We start from the raw sequence: 20,150 nt of genomic DNA, 5'->3' as shown, positions 1-20,150 counted from the left end.
TTTAGTCTCCTAATTTTATATATGTGTGAATTTAGTTTTTTAATCATATTTTATTAAATTTTTTTAATGTTTGAAACACGTTTTATAATAATTTTTTAATTAATATTAAAATTAAAATGTGTAAAAAATGACGTTAAAAATTCAAATATCAGTTTTTCTGAGTACCTCATGTGAAATGTGATTTGAAAAAAATTTCCGAAACATATGAAAGTGGCAGCTGCAGCAGCAATAACAACGTAGAAGGATAGTAACTGTGAGGATGTAGGGAGCAAGAGCCCTCAGTGTGTTTATATGGGGAGTAATATGCCGGTAAGGCCCAATTAAGAGCGAGCTTTTTCTTTCTGGACTCCCATTATTACAAACCATCGTGTTTACCAAAAATTATGTTAGAAATCATGTTTCAAAAATTTCATAAGACTTATATATAAAGGTCAGAAAGAAATGAAATTACAATCATTTTAGAAAGTATAGGAATACAAATAGAAATAATGGCATGCAAGAAAACTTTTATTTCCAGCACCCAACAATTTCCAAATCATAATTTCCAAGCTGAAATTTCTAGAACGCATATAGTGTTTTTTGGAATGAATTTTTTTTAGCATTCCAAAACGATATATATTTCAAAAGGGATTTTTCGGAACTTTTCGAGCGTCAATACAAACCATTCCAAACTCATGTTGACATGTTGAGTTCATTTGAGGGGTTAACTATTTCGAGAGAATGACGAGGAGGAATCAATGATAGTATCTTTATTCATTTAGGCGGATTTGAGAACGAGAAAATGTGAGGATTTGCAAGATGATGTGATTTTGCAATCCCACTTATTAAATGGAGTTGATTTTAGTTGATATGTGTGTAAGTACCATTTTACCATGGAATTCGTGGTTGGTGAAGAAACAAAAGGATTTGATTTTCGTGAGGTGGAACCAATCCATAAGAGAGTGAACTGAAGACGAATCTGATCCCATGAGCGTGGAACTGATCCACTTTACTAATGTGAGAGAGGGATCTGATTCCCATTTATCTAGATCCGATCCATGAGAGAAATTGAGAGAGGATCTGATCCGCTTGCCTCGAACTAATCCATACACTAGCTATCACAATTACTATTTAAAATTTCTTATAATATATTACAAACAAAATATATTAATATATTATTTTATTAGTTTATTATATTATTTTCAATTTTAGTATTTAAAATAAACTTTATAAAATAAATGTAACTCAATTATATAATTTTATACTACTTTTTATATAAAGGGCAACTTGATAATCTTAATTTTATATCTATTAAAACAATTTTTTAATTTATCACATCAGTCAAATTTTTCACAAACTTTATTTCTAAGTTCACTCATTATCACCTCTAAATCCCTTCAAAAACAACACACATAATACTCTCAAATCCATCCACTCACACTCATCAAACCCATCTTCCAAAGTGAACACAGCCTGAAGGTCAAGAATTAGTTCAATCCAATGGTCAAACCAATATTTTTAAAATATAATGTTGTTATAAAAGAGAAATTAATTTGTTTTATCCAAACAGGAAAATTGAAATTCAAGATATTTCAATTACTTCTTTAAAACAAACTATTTAAGAGATGAAAAAAAAATCAACTATAAGTGATTCAAATATCATGTATTTAAATTTCTTGAAATTGTTAAAATTTCTTATCCAAACGCAAGGTTACGAAAGAGTTACCAGTATACTCTATTTTAAATACAATTAAATATATAATTTTGAATAACCAAATTTAATATAAAGTAATTAATATAATCAATTATGATTATGTTTTCTTAAGGGTAACCCAAACTACCAATGCTAGCAGGGTTATTCGTTCAAGAAGAATTTCTCTTAAGTTCATTGGTCCATATTAGATATTAAAGAGAATTGGACCAGTGGCTTATGAGATCGTTTTGCCTCCTCAGTTAGGTAATTTTCATTCGATGTTTCACGTCTCTCAACTAACGAAGTATGTGCATGATCCTTCTCATGTGCTAGAAATGGAGGATTTGCAAATCAAAGAAGATTTCTTAGTGGAGGTGCATCCTATTGGTATAAAGGACCACTAGACAAAGCAACTCAAAGGAAAATTCATCTGTCTTGTCAAGGTTGGTTGGAATAGGATAATAGGTGATTCTACTTGGGAGTTAGAGGAGGATATAAAGCAGTCATACCCACATATATTCTCTAGTAAGTCAATTTTTTAGGTCAAAAATTTTTTTTGTTGGAAAGAATGTGAGAACCTAGAAAATTGTATTTTAAGAGTGGTAGCGTTTAAAATAATGAGACCCTATTATTTTAATAATAAAATTCTTAACTATAAATAGAAATTTTATAAAGAGATCTCATTACTAAAAAACACTTTATCTCTATAAAAACTTCTTTCTAAAAATTCTCTCAATTATCTCTAAGTATTCTCACCATCCGTTTGTCCTTTTGAAAATCATAGATTGTAAGATTACTCCTTGCGGCGAGTTGATCAAGATCAACCGATCAATTTCTTCATTTGGGGTAAGTTAGATTTTTGCCTCTTCTTGTTGTGGCTTGCATGTGGCTATCTCATGGTTGCATGTGAGGTCTCAGTCTTCTTCTTGAGTATTTGTTGATTAGTGATCATAATGTTATGGTCTGGTCATGTTTTTGTGTGTAGATAAAACATTATGTGAGTTGAAGGGTGGTCACTACAAGAAAATGTCTTATTAGTAACCAATTTTAGTGACTAAAAATTGTTAGTCACTATAGTGACCAATTTAGATACCAATTTATAAAATTAAAATTTATTGGTTACTAAAATAGTCACTAATATAAATAAAAAATTATAATTGGTTACTAAATTTGTCACTAATTAATTAGAGAGCAATTTAGTAACTAAGTTATTTTGGTAGCCAAAACTTAGGTAGCTAATTTTTAGTGACCAGTTTTCTTTGGTAGCCAAAACTATGGTAGCTAATTTTAAAAACCAATTTAGTGACCAATTATAATTTTTTATTCATAATAGTAACTATTTTAGTAACCAATAATGTTTTTGCTTTGTAAACTTGTATCTAAATTAGTAATTATAGTAACTAACAACTTTTGGTCACTAAAATTGGTTACTAATGAAGCATTTTCTTGTAGTGGGTTGTTGTTCTAGAACTTTAGGGTTGATCAATCAAGGTAAAGGAAGCTAGTTTTTTTGTTTGTTTGCGTGAGTTTAGTAGCAATGGATATTTTGTATATATGTAATTGATTGAGATAGGTGATGGTTCTTGTTAGTATGAATGATTTTAGTGTGTGAATTGCTTTATCAATTATGTATGTTTATTTGTTTGATCTCGTGGTAATTGGGGGAAAGTGAAAGTCTGAGTCATTGATCAAATTGGTACCCATTACTATGATTTAAAAACTATTTGAACCAATACCTAAAAGAGGAGAACAAATTTGAACTATGAAACAAGTCCGGATTGCCCAAAAATCACAAAATGCAATTGTTGACATCTAATGTGATGTTGAGCAGCAAGTTTCACCATTAAGCACCAAATTATGCAAGCTAATTGGTGTTGAGCGTCACCCAGGTGACGCTGAGTGCCAGTGACCATTGTAAGGTTGGGAGCATTTTTACTCTAGGGTGATGAGTGGTGGCATGCTGGCGTTGAGTGACAATTTTTGGGAGACAAATGGCACTGAGTGGTGGCATGCTAGCGTTGAGTGCCAATTTTTTGGATGTAAATGGCACTGAGTTCTAGCACTGAGTGTCAGATGCCTTGTTTTACATGTTTTCCATTGTTTGGTTGTTTTGGATGTTTTGTGGTTGATGTGAAACATGTTTATGGTTTTCATTATTGTAAATTGAAGAGAATATGTTGTTCTGAGCATGAATGACAATGTTTAAAGAGTTTCAAGGGAAACTCTTAGTGATGGTATTATCGGTGTATGTCTTGATGTAGGAGATGTCTGAAAGGAGATATCCTAAACTTTAATAACATTCACACTCAAATAGGGTATACTTACGTCACTTTAGCACAACCTAAATAAAATAAAGGGATAAGTATGTTTTCCATCCCTGTACTAACATGCTAAATTGGAAATCGTCCCTCTGTCAAAGTTTATATAAAAATGATCCTTTTACTTTTATAATGAGTGAAAAGTATCCTTCATTTTAAACGGTGTTAAATATTTAATGACTTGGCAAACGACATAGATGACGTGGCAATTTTTTACTTCAACAGTTGTTACTGCAATTAAAACATTTAAAATTTAATTACTTGATTTTTATAATCTACCGTTGGGAGACATTATAGGGTTGTGGGTGAGTAAAATTGGGACTTTCTTTGTTGGAGCACCATTGATCAATCTGCACTAGGGAAGGCTCGCACCAGCTTCAGGCCGTAGAGCAACATCGAAAATCATCTGTGAAAGTCGATCTGAACTTGGAGTGTGGTTTCATTGAAGAATAGGTAAGTGGTTTCGATTTGGGGTTCATATAGGGTTCGTAAACAATGAATGGGGTAAAGTTCTTTTTATTTTGTTAAAGATAGGTTGTTGGTGATGAAATCCCAGGGCGAGAGCTCTGCATACATTCACAGAAGTTTTGGAACGAAGAGTGTTGGTGCATTAAGTTCGTTCTCGGGTCTAAGAGGCAAATTATGTGGTTGTGGGGAAACAGTAGTGCTTTTGCAAGCAAGCACGACGAAGAACAAAGGAAGATTTTTTTGGAGATGTAGGAATTGAAGAGTAAGTTCTTTTAATTCTGTTTTTGTTAGAGAAATTATTTATGATTGGTTTTGGTAATGTGTTTTTGTTTTAAGTGTAGAGTGATGATAACTGTAAGTACTTTGAATGGGTTCATGATGGTGAAGAAAGTATGATGGAAGACAAACCAGAAATAGAGGAAGAAGATGGTGAATTAGTTGTTGTTAACGACAAATATGTGATACAACTGATTAGGAAAAATACCAAGTTGAAGTTGAAATTAGAGGCAGAGATGACAACAAGGAGGATACATTCAATTTCTAACACTGATTCGAAAAGATAACCCCAAATTACAATGTGTTTCAAAACAATGAATTCATATGCGGACGAAAATCAAAATCAAAAATCAAAAATCAAAATCAAAAACTTATAAAACATATCTTCACTGTCGCGGACGAAAACCCTAGGATTCACTTTCTCTAACCTCGCATTGTTGCAATAGAAGAAAACCCTATTGGGTTCTTGATCAAAATTCGTAGACAATGTTGTCGTCGTATTGCGCACCAGATTTTCCTCTCTCAATGGCACACCATCGTCACAGCACTCAAAGACCCTTTCGCATTTTTTTCTACTCACGAGGTTTACCTAAAAAGTTAATAACTTTAAAACGTAATATTTAAAAGTATTTACTTTAAACGTAATATTGCAGTAACAGTTGTTGAAGTAAAAAATTGCCACGTCATCTACGTCGTTTGCCAAGTCATTAAATATTTAACACCGTTTAAAATGAAGGATACTTTTCACTCATTATAAAAGTAAAAAGATCATTTTTATATAAACTTTGACAGAGGGACGGTTTCCAATTTAGCATGTTAGTACATGGATAAAAAACATACTTATCCCTAAAATAAATGATTATACACACATAGTATTAGACTCTAAACTCAATTATCCGGATACATGCCTTTGATATAGGATTCACTAGATGTGTGCACCTGTAATGGTTCCTAGACTTTGCAGAATCTAGCTTTAAGGAGTTATCACCCAACCACACACAAGGTTTCTAGATTTTACAAAGTCTTTTGGATAACTGCATTAATATTTATACACATAACTATTTGTTTTGTTTGATCAAAATATCTAATATTTTATTTAGTAGTTTATACTATTAAATGAGATATTAAACAAAATGTACTAAAATTTCATATAAAAATGAATTTCAATTTTGCATTAAAATTTAGAGATTGAAACAACCCTAATGAGAACAATAGTAACAATTTTATTAATTTTTATTATCTTAAAGAAAAGTAAACACATATACCCATGACACGTGTATTTTCACTAATATCAATAGAAAAAGTTAAATAAATTATTATTTTAAATTTGTTAGGATTTAGTATTATTACTATTATTGTTCGCAAATTTATGATATTATTATTAATAATATTACTTTTCCTAAAAGTTCATTTATATAATAAATTTAAAGAATTAATAATTTAATAAATGATAAATTTATTATTATTAACATTAAAAATAAATTATATTTTTAGATATTACTATTAATCTACTTTTGTTATTGAAATAAGTTAGTAAATTTGTTATTATTAGTTTCAAAAATATCTTTAGATTGTGTATATATTAATAGTTTTGATTGCTTATTATTATTATTATATTTATAATTTTATTATTAATACCTTTATAAATCCACTGTGGAGTTCAAATTTAATTTACGGTCCTTAATTTATAAATCTTACTTATAAAATATAAACAATGGTGAAGTACTGTTCACATATCTATTAGAATGACATGAGTTTGTGATAAACATATTGTTAAAAATGGAGATAAAAAAGAAAAAAAAACAATAAATACAAGAAGTATGATAAAGAAAAGAATAAAAGATTCAAAAAACGAGTTTAAAAATAGAGTTATCGATTTGACCTACTCTACAATGTTTGGTTTTAATCCGTAACCTATACGTATCGAGACAAAAAGAACTTATAGGATCAAAAAGCCTATAAAACCAAATATGCCCACTAAAATTCTATGGGTAATAAGGCCAGTCCACCTACTTTTTTAAAACATGAAAATAGACAAGCAAACTTCAATTTTGTCTTAATTAATTCTTAAATTTATCATATATATATATATATATATATATATATACACTTTGAATTTTAATTTTGTTCTGGTTGAGTTTTTTTTTTCTGTAAACAGAAATATAAAACTATAATTTTATTATAATTTTTTTAACAACTTTGAGTTAAATAATAAGAATAATAATAATATAGGAGCAGCAATACTAATTTAATCAAAATTATTTGATTCAAAACTGTAACAAAATATTATACATAAAAAAATGGTTCTAAAAATAATTATAATAAAATTAAAGTTTTAGATGTCTATTTGAAAAGTAAAGTTTAATTATAATAAAATTAAAAATTAAAATATTATTTCATGAAAAACAATTATACACGTTAAAATCATACAAAAAGAACCAATAAAGGCTAATAAATCGACAAAGAAAAAAAAAATCAAGTCCCATGTGTTCTTGTTCTGAGTCACTTGCTGGTAGTGGTTCCTATTATCAATACATAAATTATTTGTCAATTACTCCTAATATATACAATTATAGTTTATTAGTGTTGTTTCATCTAAATATTGTACTTCTCACAAATTAGTTCGTACCTTGTAGTACTTATTGTCATTGACAATGTCTAGCGTACTTCACCCTGTATACTTTCTATTAATTATATTTTTTTTGGTTGGTACAGCAATAATATACTTAACATTGCAATTTTTTATTTGTGGAATTAATGGTTTCTAACTTTCGTAAACTATAGTTACAACAACTAGAGCCACGAAATTACAAGTGTAGTAAACACATAACAAAATATTCAAAAGCAGTTAATGTCACGGCAAACGTACTTTCTTGGAAAACAAAAATAGGATTACACCATTCACTTTCAGAGTTAAAGATAATTAAAGAAAAATAAGTAAAGATAAATTACATGAATATCTCATATTAAATTAACATGGGATATATAATCCGATTATGATTTTGATTGAGTTTAAAAAAGGGATTATTTATGGGTAATGATTTCACGTGTTTCTAAAGATTTTCAGCGGTTAATTGAGGTGGATTACGCAAGATCAAACGTTTTTATTGGGATGTTTTCAGCTATGTAGGAGTAACATGTTGTTAGCTTATATTTGAACTATTTAAAGACATATATTTGTAAACCAATTCTTATGAATTGTTAAAATTATTAAATATATAAAAAAAATTATTTTTTTCTTAATTTTATATATTTAACCTCCTTTAATATATTATTCTGACTGATTTAAGATCTTAGATTTATCATTAGTTAACATGTCAAACATACGGAGTTAAACTTCTTATCTTCAATAATAAACTGCAGTTTTATACATTAATAAATAATAAGTGAACAAAAAAACTGAAAATTTCAACGTAAGTATATATTATTCTCTTCATTATAATATCATTATTATATCAAGTATTATGACCATGAACAATTGTAAAAGTCAACTCATGCTCCTATATAAATACATATAAAAAAACGAGTTATGTGAAGCAATATAGTGAAGAATTCTGCAGATTCAATCATCTGAGAACATTGCAAGCATGGCTTCACAAGTGAAATTCTCATTCTTCATGGCCCTTTTCATTGCTTTGGTTGCAGTTGTAGCTGCTCATGAGGGTCATCATCACTTGGCTCCTGCAGAAGCACCTTCTAGTCATGCAACTACCCTCAAGAATCATCATGCACTCATAATCACTGCAATTTTTCCCCTTCTGTTTACTCTTCTCATTGCTAGAGAGAGGCTTTGAAATCTTTCTGTTTCTCACATCTTCTTTTGTTTGTGCTTCTTGATTTTGTCATTCACATTTTGGTCTTGTTTCTCTTGTGTGCTGATTTCAATAAGCTGTGTTCTGATGTTATAATACACAAGCAGTGTTTTTCATTGTTCTTATATGAGAATTTTGTGATTATAATTTTTTTGTATCAATCATCTTTCATGGGCTTTAGTAAAGAGATGGAACGATCTTAATGATGTTTGTTTGCATAATTAGTTTCCTCTAATCTTGCACAATGAAGAAGGCTAAATAAAGGAAAAGACTTTTTAACAAACAATCGCTTGAAAACTAGATTTTAAGGATAATGTTACCATTAACAAATAAATGTTAAGAGAGAAATAAGGACAGAAAATTAGGTATAAGCTTCCCATCTATAATTTTTTTTTTGATCTAGAGAAGAAATAAAATGAACTAAAACATAATAGAAACGTGTAACAATTGGAAAAAAAAAAAAAAAAGAGATGCAAAATAGAAATTTAGGAAAATAGCTTGTTATTTGATTTAAGACAAAAACATAAAGAAAAATAAAGCGAGAGGATATGATTTGTTGGAAATAGAATAAATTTGAAAAGATTACACAATTATTGTAATAAATATATATATATATTGTTAGTATTGATGAGATGAAATGGGAACTTTCCGCATGTTGGACATTTTTTAATGATAGAAAAGATGTAACTTAGCAATGGTGGGTTCTAATTTTTGAAAGAAAAATAGCATAAATTGGACTTTATTGCATTTTCTTTTGTGTGTAAAATTGGACAATGTGAAAGCCACACGGTGTTAATGATAAACTATCTAATAAACCAAGTTAGTGAGAGAGTAAAAAGAATGATAAATAATTTATTGGAATTAAAATATTGTACATACATACACACACACACACACATATATATATATATATATATATATATATATATATATATATTAATTCTAGGATTACCCCCTTTAAAAAAGCATTATACTCTCTCTAATCAATCTAAACTTGAAATACCAAGCCAAAATTCAACTATAACTTCTTTTTTTAAAATATTTATAAGTTACAAACATTTCTTCTGTTTAAAACATACAAGAAATATAATTTATGATTTAGAGTTGTGAGTTAATTATATCACCCTTCGTAGATTAATACTAGTATATTAGTTGAGTTGGATTAGACTTTTTTTTAACCTTAATAATAAAAGAAAACTTTAACATCTCCATTCATTATTTTAAATATGTTTTTACATGTATTTATCATGTAAATATTATTATTTTTCCGAAAAAAATAAATGTTAAACTCTAATACACACTAAAAGATAATCATTAAATAACAATTAATATATAGACAAAAATAATTAATTATTATATTAAAAAATTAAATATTATTTTAAAGTTATTGATATTTAAAATAATTTGTATTATTAATAAAAAATTATAATTAATTTTTCAATCAAAGTTCAAATAAATCTTACATTAGTTATTAAACTTTTAACTATTTAACATTATAATATTTAGTACCAAACAATAATAAATAACTAAAATCCTGATAATTAAGGATAAAAATCAATTTAAAATTTAATTCACAAAATTTTCATTAATAATAAATATTATTTTAAATATTAATAATTTTTAATTTATAAAATAATGTTTAAATTAATCAATATATTGATTAATTATTTTTTGTTTCTAAATTAGTTATTATTTAATATTTTTCTTACGGTAACATATTCACTAATACGATGGTTATTAATAAAATAAACTGTTTTAACTTGTGTTTCTAATTTATGTTTAATTTCAAATTATTCTTGCCAAATTTTGAAACACTTTTTCTTGTTCTGTTTCGTCTGTCACTCAGGCATTCTTTCGTGGCTTCCCGTTTCCACAAATTATCCTTTTACATTTTTTTTAATATGCAATAAACATTGCAAAACCTTTTATGAGAATGAATATTAAATTTCATTAGAATATTCAAAATTTATTTTATAGAATCATTAATCAATAATTGATATATAAATTTTAGTTTTTGCCATTACTATTTTAAAAAAGGTGATGAGGAAGGGAGTGAGCAACGAAACCACAAAGGAAGAGGATGACTGCCAGACGAAAGAAAGTGAATAAAAAATTGTTTCCAAAGACTAATAAAGAGAATAATTCGAAATTGAAAATAAATTAGAGGAGTATTTAATAAGAGAAATTATTCTATTTAGACTAAAATATATTGATTTAATATTCTTTAATAGTAATAAATTATTTTATAGCAATATAAGGGAAAAATTAAAAAAAAAAAACTAATTTGAGACCGTGTAAATGAAATTAGTTATAAATATTTCTTTAGCATCTTCTATTAATAATCTCGTTTTCTTTGTGTAACATGCATCTCTTTTAATTACATTATTATAGTATTAAGTATTTATAACTTTCTTAATTTTTTGAGATGATGAAACTATCTCTAGTAGGACTTTTCTCTCTCACAATATGATATTTTTATTTCATGACTCTAATCAAAATATCACTTCAAATATATTGCCATGAATGTTATTTCAAACAATGACCACATTCTTACATCGACATGAAAATGCTATTAAGAGACATTTGGTATTTAGTTTTTTCTTTGTTAAAAATGATTAAATTTTCTTCGTATAGAGTAAAAATCAAACATAAATTTATACTAATATCCATGATATACTGCGATATATTTACGTGTACATAAAAATGTATAAATTTGTTGAAATTATGATCAAATGTTTGAAAAAAAATTATTTAATTCCCTTATTTTATATATTTGTCTTCCTAATTTTATCCTCTCTAATTCTTTATTTTTAATTTAAAAAATTATTGAATTCAAATCCAAATAATTTTTAATTTTCTTACTAATTCATTAAAATAGAAAAAAGTTTTTGCCGCAGTTACTTTTTACATTTAACTTCGATTCTCAAACCAAGATGAGGTAAAAAAAAAAGTGACCTTTTCATGACATTTTGGCAACCGAAGCCCAAAAAAGTCGGTATTATGGAAGCATATAAAAAGTTATTTTGAATTTCACCACTCCACTGGTGTTAGATCCGCGACTGCTTCATCGATCATATTATAGTTTATATAACGAAACCAGTGCATTACGATTAAAACAAAGCACCCCTTTGTTGAACTTCATCGATCATATATATATTTTTCAATTCAAACAAGAAACAACATATAGGAGCCAAATCCAAGACCACCTTTGTGCACAAACCAACTGGCCTAAGCAATGCAACCTCAACTTTGTTCACTATTTATATTCAAAACATCATAAAAGAAAATCTCCAACACTAAGTGCAACACAGTAATCAGCAAAAGGGTACCTCGGACATGGCTTCATCACTCAAATTCTCTTTGTTCTCAGCTTGTGTTTTGGTCGTGTGTATGGTGGTTGCTGCTCAGTATGGAGACGATGATGGATCCAGCAACTCTGACATGCCTAACATGCCTAACATGGCTAAGGGTCCTTCACCTCAAACCAGTGCTTCTCCAAGAAACCTTACTTATTCTGCAATCTTAACTGTTATCTTTCACCTTGTGCTTACCTTTCTTGCAGCCAAGAAGACAATTTAACTAACATCTTTGCATGAACATTTCCTTGGCTTCATATTTTTTATATATGCTCTCTGTGTCGTGTCTGTGTTGGTTGTATTTTTGAAGTATGTGTTGTGGCCTTGAAACTAAACTCATGTAATAAATAATACAAATCTTTATTTTGCTAGCCGTTGGGCTACGTATAAATAACAAGGGTTTGGTTAATTATAATTTTCATTTTTGTTTTATAAGCTATCAATGTAATTATCATTCTTCATGACTTTACCAAATTTGTTTAACAGTTCATGCAAAGCAGAATTCCACTTATCCATTATTGAATATCGCATTCATTCAAATTCCGTACAACATGATTGTTTAAAGGAAAAAAAGACTAAAAGGACTAATATTCTTAAACCATCTCCAAGCCTACTAATTCTTAAAATTATTCTGTTGAATTTTATGTATATTATTTCATTAAGACACTAAATAAGAATTCGTTTAGAACTTCTAACCCTAGATTCTAAAACTCTTAAACATTAATTGTTGGAAGTCCCACATCAACTAGAGATAAGGTCATTTCATAATATATAAGTGAGGTGCAAACCTCATCTTACAAGTTAAAACTTATTTCTAACACAATATCAGAACCAAATTAAAGCCTATTCTAGCAAACTTTTTTAGACATTCTATTCCATCCGATATCGATTTTGTAGGATTGAGTTAAGCCTAAAACTTACTTCTATCATTGATCCTTCTAAAAACACCTGTATTCCTTCATCCTCAGCTAAGTTATTAAGTTCTTAAAAAACTCTTAAGAATTAGGAACAATGTTTACCATTCACTTTATAAAAGGCTTTAAAATAAAAGTCAATAAATTTTAACTACTAAGATAATATAAAACATTTTTGAATATTCAGTATATTTTAGTTAAACTCCTCTTTCGTATTCATCCATACAACTCATGTGTTGACAATAGTGAAGTTTGTTTATTTATAATCATTTTCTTCTTTGTATATTCACAAGCTTGCCCAATACAAACCTTTGTTACGAATTCAATTTGCACAACTAGAATTGAAGAAATCAAAACATTCTAATTGGGGTAGACAAAAGACCAGAGTTAAACTACGTTATTGTAAATTGAACTAAATTTTAAAATTAATTTAGACTAAACTGAATAATATAGTTATTCAGTGTCCCTTACCCTCCAACTCTTTACACAGCCTTCAATATTAGCTTCAACTTTCATGAATGAATTATTGGAACTTGAGGAGAGAAGACTCACCAGAGACAGCGTCTTGTGGATGTATGCGTGGATAAAAGGATTGGGCACTGCATGTGAGAATATTGATACAAACTTTTCTACAAGCTTTATAATATATTTTCTTTTGTATACCATTTTTCACCTCATCACCGTCTCTATTTTTGTTCACACTTTCGTCTTCTTCTTTTTTCATTGTACAAAACTATATAAATGAGTTTTAGAAATACAGTTTCTAGAAAAATGCTTGCATTTAATGGTATTATTAATTTGAGACAATACTATTATTCTATCCGAGTCAAAATATCTACACAACGTAATGACATTAAGTCTTTAAGATACGTTTTATATACAAAAATGAAAACTAACAAAAATAATCAAATCAAATAATTTTTTTGGGTTTTTTTCAAATGTCATTTATTTATAATTTTTTTTACTTGTTTATTTATTGATTGTGAAGTTGAAGATAATATTTCTCTCTTACCAATCGTTCCTTTTTTCTAACTCAAGAGGAAATAAAAATTTGATAATACTAAAAAAAGATTAAAAAGAATAAGAGAGAAGAAAGCTAATGTCTCGTTCTTGTATAGATTCCATTAATATTTTTTAATACTTATAATTATAGTCATACATAGTAGTAGCACTGCCTAAGTTACACGATTTATAAATGAAGAAAACAATTCAAACAAGTTACAATACGTTTAAACGGGCCCCTCTTAAAATTTGAATAAGAAAACTTTGGCCAGCTAGTGATCTGGCTCTTAGTAGCAGTGACAGTAGTATTAAGACTCTTTTAGTTGTCGCAACCACTTTGGATGCATTCTTATTTATCAAATAAATGAGGTGTCAAAAATAACAAAACTCCTTTTCATTTGTTGTTGCATTGCATCCAATTAGGTTGATTCTACACCTCATTGGGTCATTATTAAAAACAGTTGGTTGCAATAGGAATTTTTAAATAATGCATCATTATCAGTACCCTCTGAAGCCAAGCTTAAACTAGAAAGTTTATTTAGACAACATCTCTCTACTTGCTTTTGTCGTCATTTTACAAACTGAAGCATTGCTCCTATTCACATCGTTGGCTGTAAATTGTCTTCTGGAGACATCATTAGGGTATTAAACATTTAACGAGATCAAACCACCAAAGATTAAAGGCCATGAATAAATAAAATAATAAAATACACAACCCCAGCTGCCAATTATTGCACTGGTAATCATAATTTCCAGAAAAAATTAAGGTTCTAAGAAAGAATCCAAAAAGTCTATCTTAAATATGCGAGATCAATCATTATGCGAACAGACGATGAGCAGGGGCAACAAAAAAGTAAAATAAAAAGCTATAGAAGTGATAGATATAATATTTTATATAAATTAAAAGGTATGCTGAAATAACTAAACTCAGCTAAATTTCAGATAGTAGTAATTACAAAATTGAAAATACCATTAAGCAAGAAAATACCTGACCCTATCCTCCAATGATTTGCCATTACTTGTAAACAAAATTACAACCCGCTCAGAGAGTTAATCATGCTTCATCAATAAATCAAACAATTTACAAGTACGAATTCTTAAGATGAACTACATAGAGAGAAATAAAAGAAAAGGGGAAAGGGATTATACATAAACAATGAGTTGTTGTCATCCCTGACAAGCTTGAGTGATAGACAACCTTCTAACAACATTTTATGTTGCTTTGTCAAGGGCTTCTTCTTAACTTGTACGAGTGCTAAACAATCAAAAGGATCCAGATCAACTGATTATAGTTTTACGGTGGAATTCTTAATTTTCCAATTCTCACCTTAGCAAGCCTTTCTCTTATCGACTCTTAAATGGAGGTTATACCATTTCTTCTTCTTTGGCCGATCTCTTGTACTCCTCTTCTCTCTTGTTTGGCCATCTTCTTTGTTTTCCTTGGAAGAACTTTTACTTCTGCTCTTACTTGTACTCCGTTTAAAGGGAGTAATAGTGTATGATGCATGTATTTCATTCCTATGCTTCAGTAGCTCGTCAATCTGCAAAGGAATAAATAGCAAAACTTCAGTGTTTTTCATTTTTGATGAATTTTTGCCCCCAAGAGGAGGGCTCGGGGGAATGCTGTACAAAAACCGTTGTAAATAAGAACTCACTGATTGAATTTCATGTGCATATCTACTTGTCATCTCTGAGAATTGAGCCAGAACCTACAAAGACCCAGCATGAGATTTGACGAAAAGTAATATAATTATAGCCATACAGATCAAGTGCCCACCTCTCGATATTCTGCCTCAAACTTTGATATTTCGGCCCTTTTAGACAAGATTTGAGCTTCTATACTTCTTAAATTTTCTTTTTCTTCACTAAAAGGTGCAGCACATAGGGCTTCTATTGTATAATTTGCACTTTTGAAAAAGTTGTCACCTAGAAGAAATTTGACGGTCAATTCATATGTGGCAAAAATTACAGTAACCAACATAACAAGCAGCACTGGCTCACTGGGTATAAAAGTAGGCATTTACCATAAACAGCAAATACATGGGTACCAGCCTTCAATTCATTTAATTCACAAGGCTGAAACCCATCCAGCTTTCTAAAAAACGATGTATCTGGATCCTTAGCAGCAGCTATCTATAGAGAAATAATTCAACAGCCAAATTTTTTTAAATGAAATTAGATAGACAAAATTTAAAATAAATACTATCTTGTTACATTAGCCACTCACAGAGTTCATTGTTTGGTCCAATCGATAAACAGGAAACCCAAGAAAATACATCCCAGCAGAGGTAACCTTCCCTGTTTTTGCACTGTCTTCCTACAACAACAATTATCAATGTACTAACGTCACGGAATGCTCAAAAGTCAAAATACGAAAGACAAAAAAAAAGTATGACTACGAAATAATTACCCAAGAGCCATTGAAATCCAACGTATAAACATTACATCAGAAATAATTAATTCCTCTGACAAAAATACAAGCATTGTGTTTCACAAACTCACAGAAGATGTATAATACCTGGAGTGCAAGACTTAAACCACCATTGTCTTCCTGATCAAAATATAGTAACTGTGGAAAGATAATCAAGGTATCAAACGCCATACAAAGAGATCATTTATCAGTTAAACATATTAATGTTTTTAAATATTAAAATTATATGGAAATCATCTAGAACATTAGTATAAACACACACATAATTGATTTACAATATACAAGGAAAAGAGAATACTTTTGAAACTGTAAACACAGAGCACAAAAATAAATTACACACACTAGGGATAATTCAAATTTTTGAAATGAAGAAACCGAATAAATTTGCAGAGTTCAAGGTCAAAGCTCCCTAAGAGCAAATCATTACAGTGAAATAGAATCAATCACCTTGCTAATTGAGAGCATTTAGAATATCAAGTAAACCTAAGCTCCCTAATATGCACCAAGTTAAAAACAGCTACAACAAACAGTTAATCTTGCAGTTGCATTGGGAACACCCAATCCCAAAAACTAATCTTACAAGAAAGAGATAGAGAACTCTGTGTAGAAACCAGTTTCCATAAGGCACAAATATAGATCTTAGTATTGTCTGGTTGAGCATTACTCTTGCTCAATCTTTCTTGAATGAGAGAGATAAAATTCCAACCTTGAACTTGCTTTTGTCTGATGACTGTACTCGACAAACAAATCCAGCTCGTGCCTCCTCTTCTGTTATTGTAACTGAATAGAAGTGTGCACATTGCTTCTCAACCTGTAAGATGAAACCACCAAAACAAGAACAAATGTAAGAAAACTATGACTAAAAAAGGATCAATGAATTAAAAGAAGAGGCAGCTCACCCTTTTAGATACATAATGTCCTAATGGAAGTGGACGAATGGTCACTAAACCATTGAGTGCCTCTTCCAAAACAGATGCAGATACAGTTGTCTTAATTGGCACGCCAAGTTTACTGTGATTCATGGAGAAAATAAATGATGAAAAGGAGAGAAAAGTTAAAAAACACAGAGAAATATGTAGCAATGTTCTGAGCATTCAACAAAGAAAAGGAATCGAGAGTGAAGAGGAAGAGAAGCACATTCAATCTTGCTACCTAAAAAGTGCTGCAAACATTGTATTGACAGCTCCCAAACTTGAAAGATCTAATTCCAACTCTTGGTTATCTGATTCAACAGCCTATACATAGACATGACAGTTCATATCAGAGATCCATGGTAAGAGGTTTGAAACTACTTTTTTAGCAATAAAGTTTGGAGACAAATTTGGAACAGAATTGGAATCTTCAATAAGTAATGAAAAACGAAAATCAGAAGGAACAATGACTATCCTAAAGTCTTAATGATTCGAAATAGTAAGAAATCTTCTATGACCTCAAAGCCAGCTGAGTCATATTGACGCCGTTTGTCAGGATCTGAGAGGATATTATAAGAAAATGTAACCTCTTTAAACATATCAGCTGCTTTAGGATCATTTGCATTCTTGTCCGGATGATATCTGAAATGAAATTGATTTAGCTAATTAATAAATTAACCATCCCTGCTTGGAGCTTTAGATGAAAGGAAGACAGGAAGGAAGAACAGTCAATTAGAGTAACCATGTACACCAGAAAGAATACTTTGTTTGGACAAATTTTTCTATAAGGACTTCTAGGAAAGAAAAATAAGAAGAAAAAGTGAAATAGATTTCTCCAAAAGTCAAAATTAATTTTTTCATAAGCTAATTTGTTGAAGCTCTCTCTTATGACTTCTCTAAATTCATGATTATTAACTTGTACATAAGCTAATTTTAACTTATAGCCAATTTCATTTTTTACTCCTAATTTTCTCTCCTTGAAGTCCTTATGGAGACGTTCATTTCATATCATATAATTCTAGGAAAACACCTTTAATACATAAAATTTTACTGGAAGCTGTTAGGTGCTTTGTATCAGATGCATGATGACATGATCAGTGATTCAGAGGCTTCGTTCCTACATTATATGTAAAGGATTATTTGAGCTTATCAACAGGAACAATTAGCAGGTATGAAAATAAAAAAACATTCAGGTTCTCCGCCGGTAATCAAATGAATCTTTTCCGAGGCTCTACTTTATGATTTTTAACGGCCTTTTTTCTCTTTCCTTTCTGCAACTAATATGAACTATATCATCTAAAATTGATTCTAACACCATCATAATTTCGGTAACAAATAAAAGTATAAAACGACCTTTTATGTACCTTCCATACAATTAAGCATAAATAATATCAACCACAACAAGAAAGCACAGAAGACTACGTTCACAGATCATCTACTCTACAATCAAAACTGGGTGATCACCGTTTCATCACAATCCTTGATTTTGAAGGAAATTGCAGAAAAATGAAGGCGATGCAGCTGCAATTGCAAGGTTTTAGGTGAAACCGTGATCACAAACCTTTCTATAAAACCTTGAAAAAATATATTACACACTCACACACATATATTAAAAAAAAGTATGACCAAGATTTAGCAAGGGGCTCGGCAGCTTTGTCAAAGTGTAGACCAAAGTGGCTGCAGCAGCGTCTTCAATCAAGAGACTCTGAGAATTAAAATAAAACGTATTCTTTTTGTAAGTAACATTAGCATCATCTAGATGACCGATTCAAGGAAGAAGAACACGTTTCAAGCACATAATTATTAATATCCAAAAATCCTAATCCAATATATAATAACAGCAGCAACTTCACTACTGTCTTCATTCTCAGCACACTCAAACTAAACAACACCACAAATTCAATAAACCACAGAACAACACCGAGAGAGGGGATTCGAAACGCACTTGAGCGCCATTTTTCGGTACGCGGTTTTGATTTCCTGATCCGTGGAGTTGCGCGAGACGCCAAGGACCTCATAGGGATCCCGCCGGAGCTGTTTCTCGCCGCCGTCGTGCTTCTCCGACTTCGAGCGGTGCCCCGGCATCATTCGTCGTGTTCAAACGAAACGACGTCGTGTGCGCGCGTGTTATCGGTCTCCGTCAAAACCCTAAAACTCGGGAACAGAGAGAGAGAGAGAAAGAAAAATCTCAGGGAGAATCGAGATCGAAACGAGAAGGTTGGCGATGAAGAGGTATCTCCCCGCGCCAGTGAGTCACGGGGAAGAGGAGAGGTTGAAGGAGCATTGGGAAGGTGTGACGGTGGCGGTGACGGTGAGATCCAGAAAGTGGACCATGGACCCTCCAAGCTGAAGCTTAGCTTCGGAGGAAGAGAGAGAAAAAAAACAAGAAGAGACAACAAGAGGGGAAGAAATTGGAGGGGAATTAAGAAATTTGGTTATTTTAATTTTTATTTAAAAATTTCAAAATAGTTTTTTATTCCATTTAAACTTGATGCGATTTTGAAAACGAGTGGCGTTACGGGTAAAGTACGCGCGGTGCGTAGTGCGCACGGGGAGGTCGACGTTTGATAACTCCGTTTCAACTGATACTAGTGCAGTTGTGGTAAATACGTTTTAACAAGGTGGTGTTTGGTTAATTAAGCTGAAAACAAAAATTGATACTGTCATTAATGGCTTTCTATTTTGGAGTCACCTGTTTGTTAATCTACTTTTGTTTTTATTATTTTAGTCGGAAACAACATTTTGGACTATGTTTCTTTATTTTAAATTAATTTAATTAGAATAGATTTACGGAAGAGTTACCAGATACTCTATTTTAAATTAAATATAAATAAATTATGTGAATAATCAATTTAAATATAAATTAATTAATTAATAAATAGAATTATTTTTTTTGTTTAATGGTTCAATTTCCGAACTATACTTCATGTAACTGTGATTTTATTTTCATGGATTTGTTTTTAGTCAAAACAACGTTTGTATTGACTTTT

At 30.1% G+C, this 20,150-nt stretch overlaps 1 protein-coding gene across 3 annotated transcripts; it reads right to left on the bottom strand.

Annotated features, from left to right (window-relative positions):
- Window positions 1-14,790: 14,790 nt before the first annotated feature.
- LOC114173906 (chaperone protein dnaJ 16) lies at window positions 14,791-19,578 on the bottom strand. 3 transcript variants are annotated; one of them, XM_028058574.1, is made up of 12 exons: window positions 19,106-19,578; window positions 17,679-17,802; window positions 17,402-17,484; window positions 17,149-17,260; window positions 16,956-17,060; window positions 16,337-16,387; window positions 16,046-16,135; window positions 15,843-15,951; window positions 15,596-15,744; window positions 15,474-15,527; window positions 15,146-15,359; window positions 14,791-15,073 (listed from the first exon to the last, which is right to left on the bottom strand). In XM_028058574.1, the coding sequence occupies exons 1-11, from the start codon at window positions 19,246-19,248 to the stop codon at window positions 15,147-15,149; spliced, it is 1,233 nt and encodes a 410-aa protein (XP_027914375.1). In that variant the 5' UTR covers window positions 19,249-19,578; the 3' UTR covers window positions 14,791-15,073; window position 15,146. The 3 variants fall into 3 exon arrangements, with proteins under 3 accessions (XP_027914375.1, XP_027914376.1, XP_027914377.1); XM_028058575.1 differs by adding an exon at window positions 18,191-18,277 and having other exon boundaries at window positions 14,791-15,359; window positions 19,106-19,215; XM_028058576.1 differs by adding an exon at window positions 18,212-18,277 and having other exon boundaries at window positions 14,791-15,359; window positions 19,106-19,215.
- Window positions 19,579-20,150: the final 572 nt, after the last annotated feature.

This window comes from Vigna unguiculata, chromosome 2 (genome assembly GCF_004118075.2).
Source record: "Vigna unguiculata cultivar IT97K-499-35 chromosome 2, ASM411807v1, whole genome shotgun sequence".
In the NCBI taxonomy this organism is placed as follows: Eukaryota; Viridiplantae; Streptophyta; class Magnoliopsida; order Fabales; family Fabaceae; genus Vigna; species Vigna unguiculata.
Note: the sequence above shows the minus strand (reverse complement) of the source record. Positions and strands in the feature narration are given on the sequence as shown.

Bases quoted from the DNA above. Each gene is read 5' to 3' on its own strand.
- LOC114173906 (XM_028058574.1), bottom strand. From the start codon at position 19,248: ATGATGCCGGGGCACCGCTCGAAGTCGGAGAAGCACGACGGCGGCGAG. The intron at 17,803-19,105 runs GTGCGTTTCGAA...ATTTCATTTCAG, and splicing joins TACCGAAAAATGGCGCTCAA to ATATCATCCGGACAAGAATG. The intron at 17,061-17,148 runs GTGAGCTGCCTC...TTCATCTTACAG, and splicing joins GACATTATGTATCTAAAAGG to GTTGAGAAGCAATGTGCACA.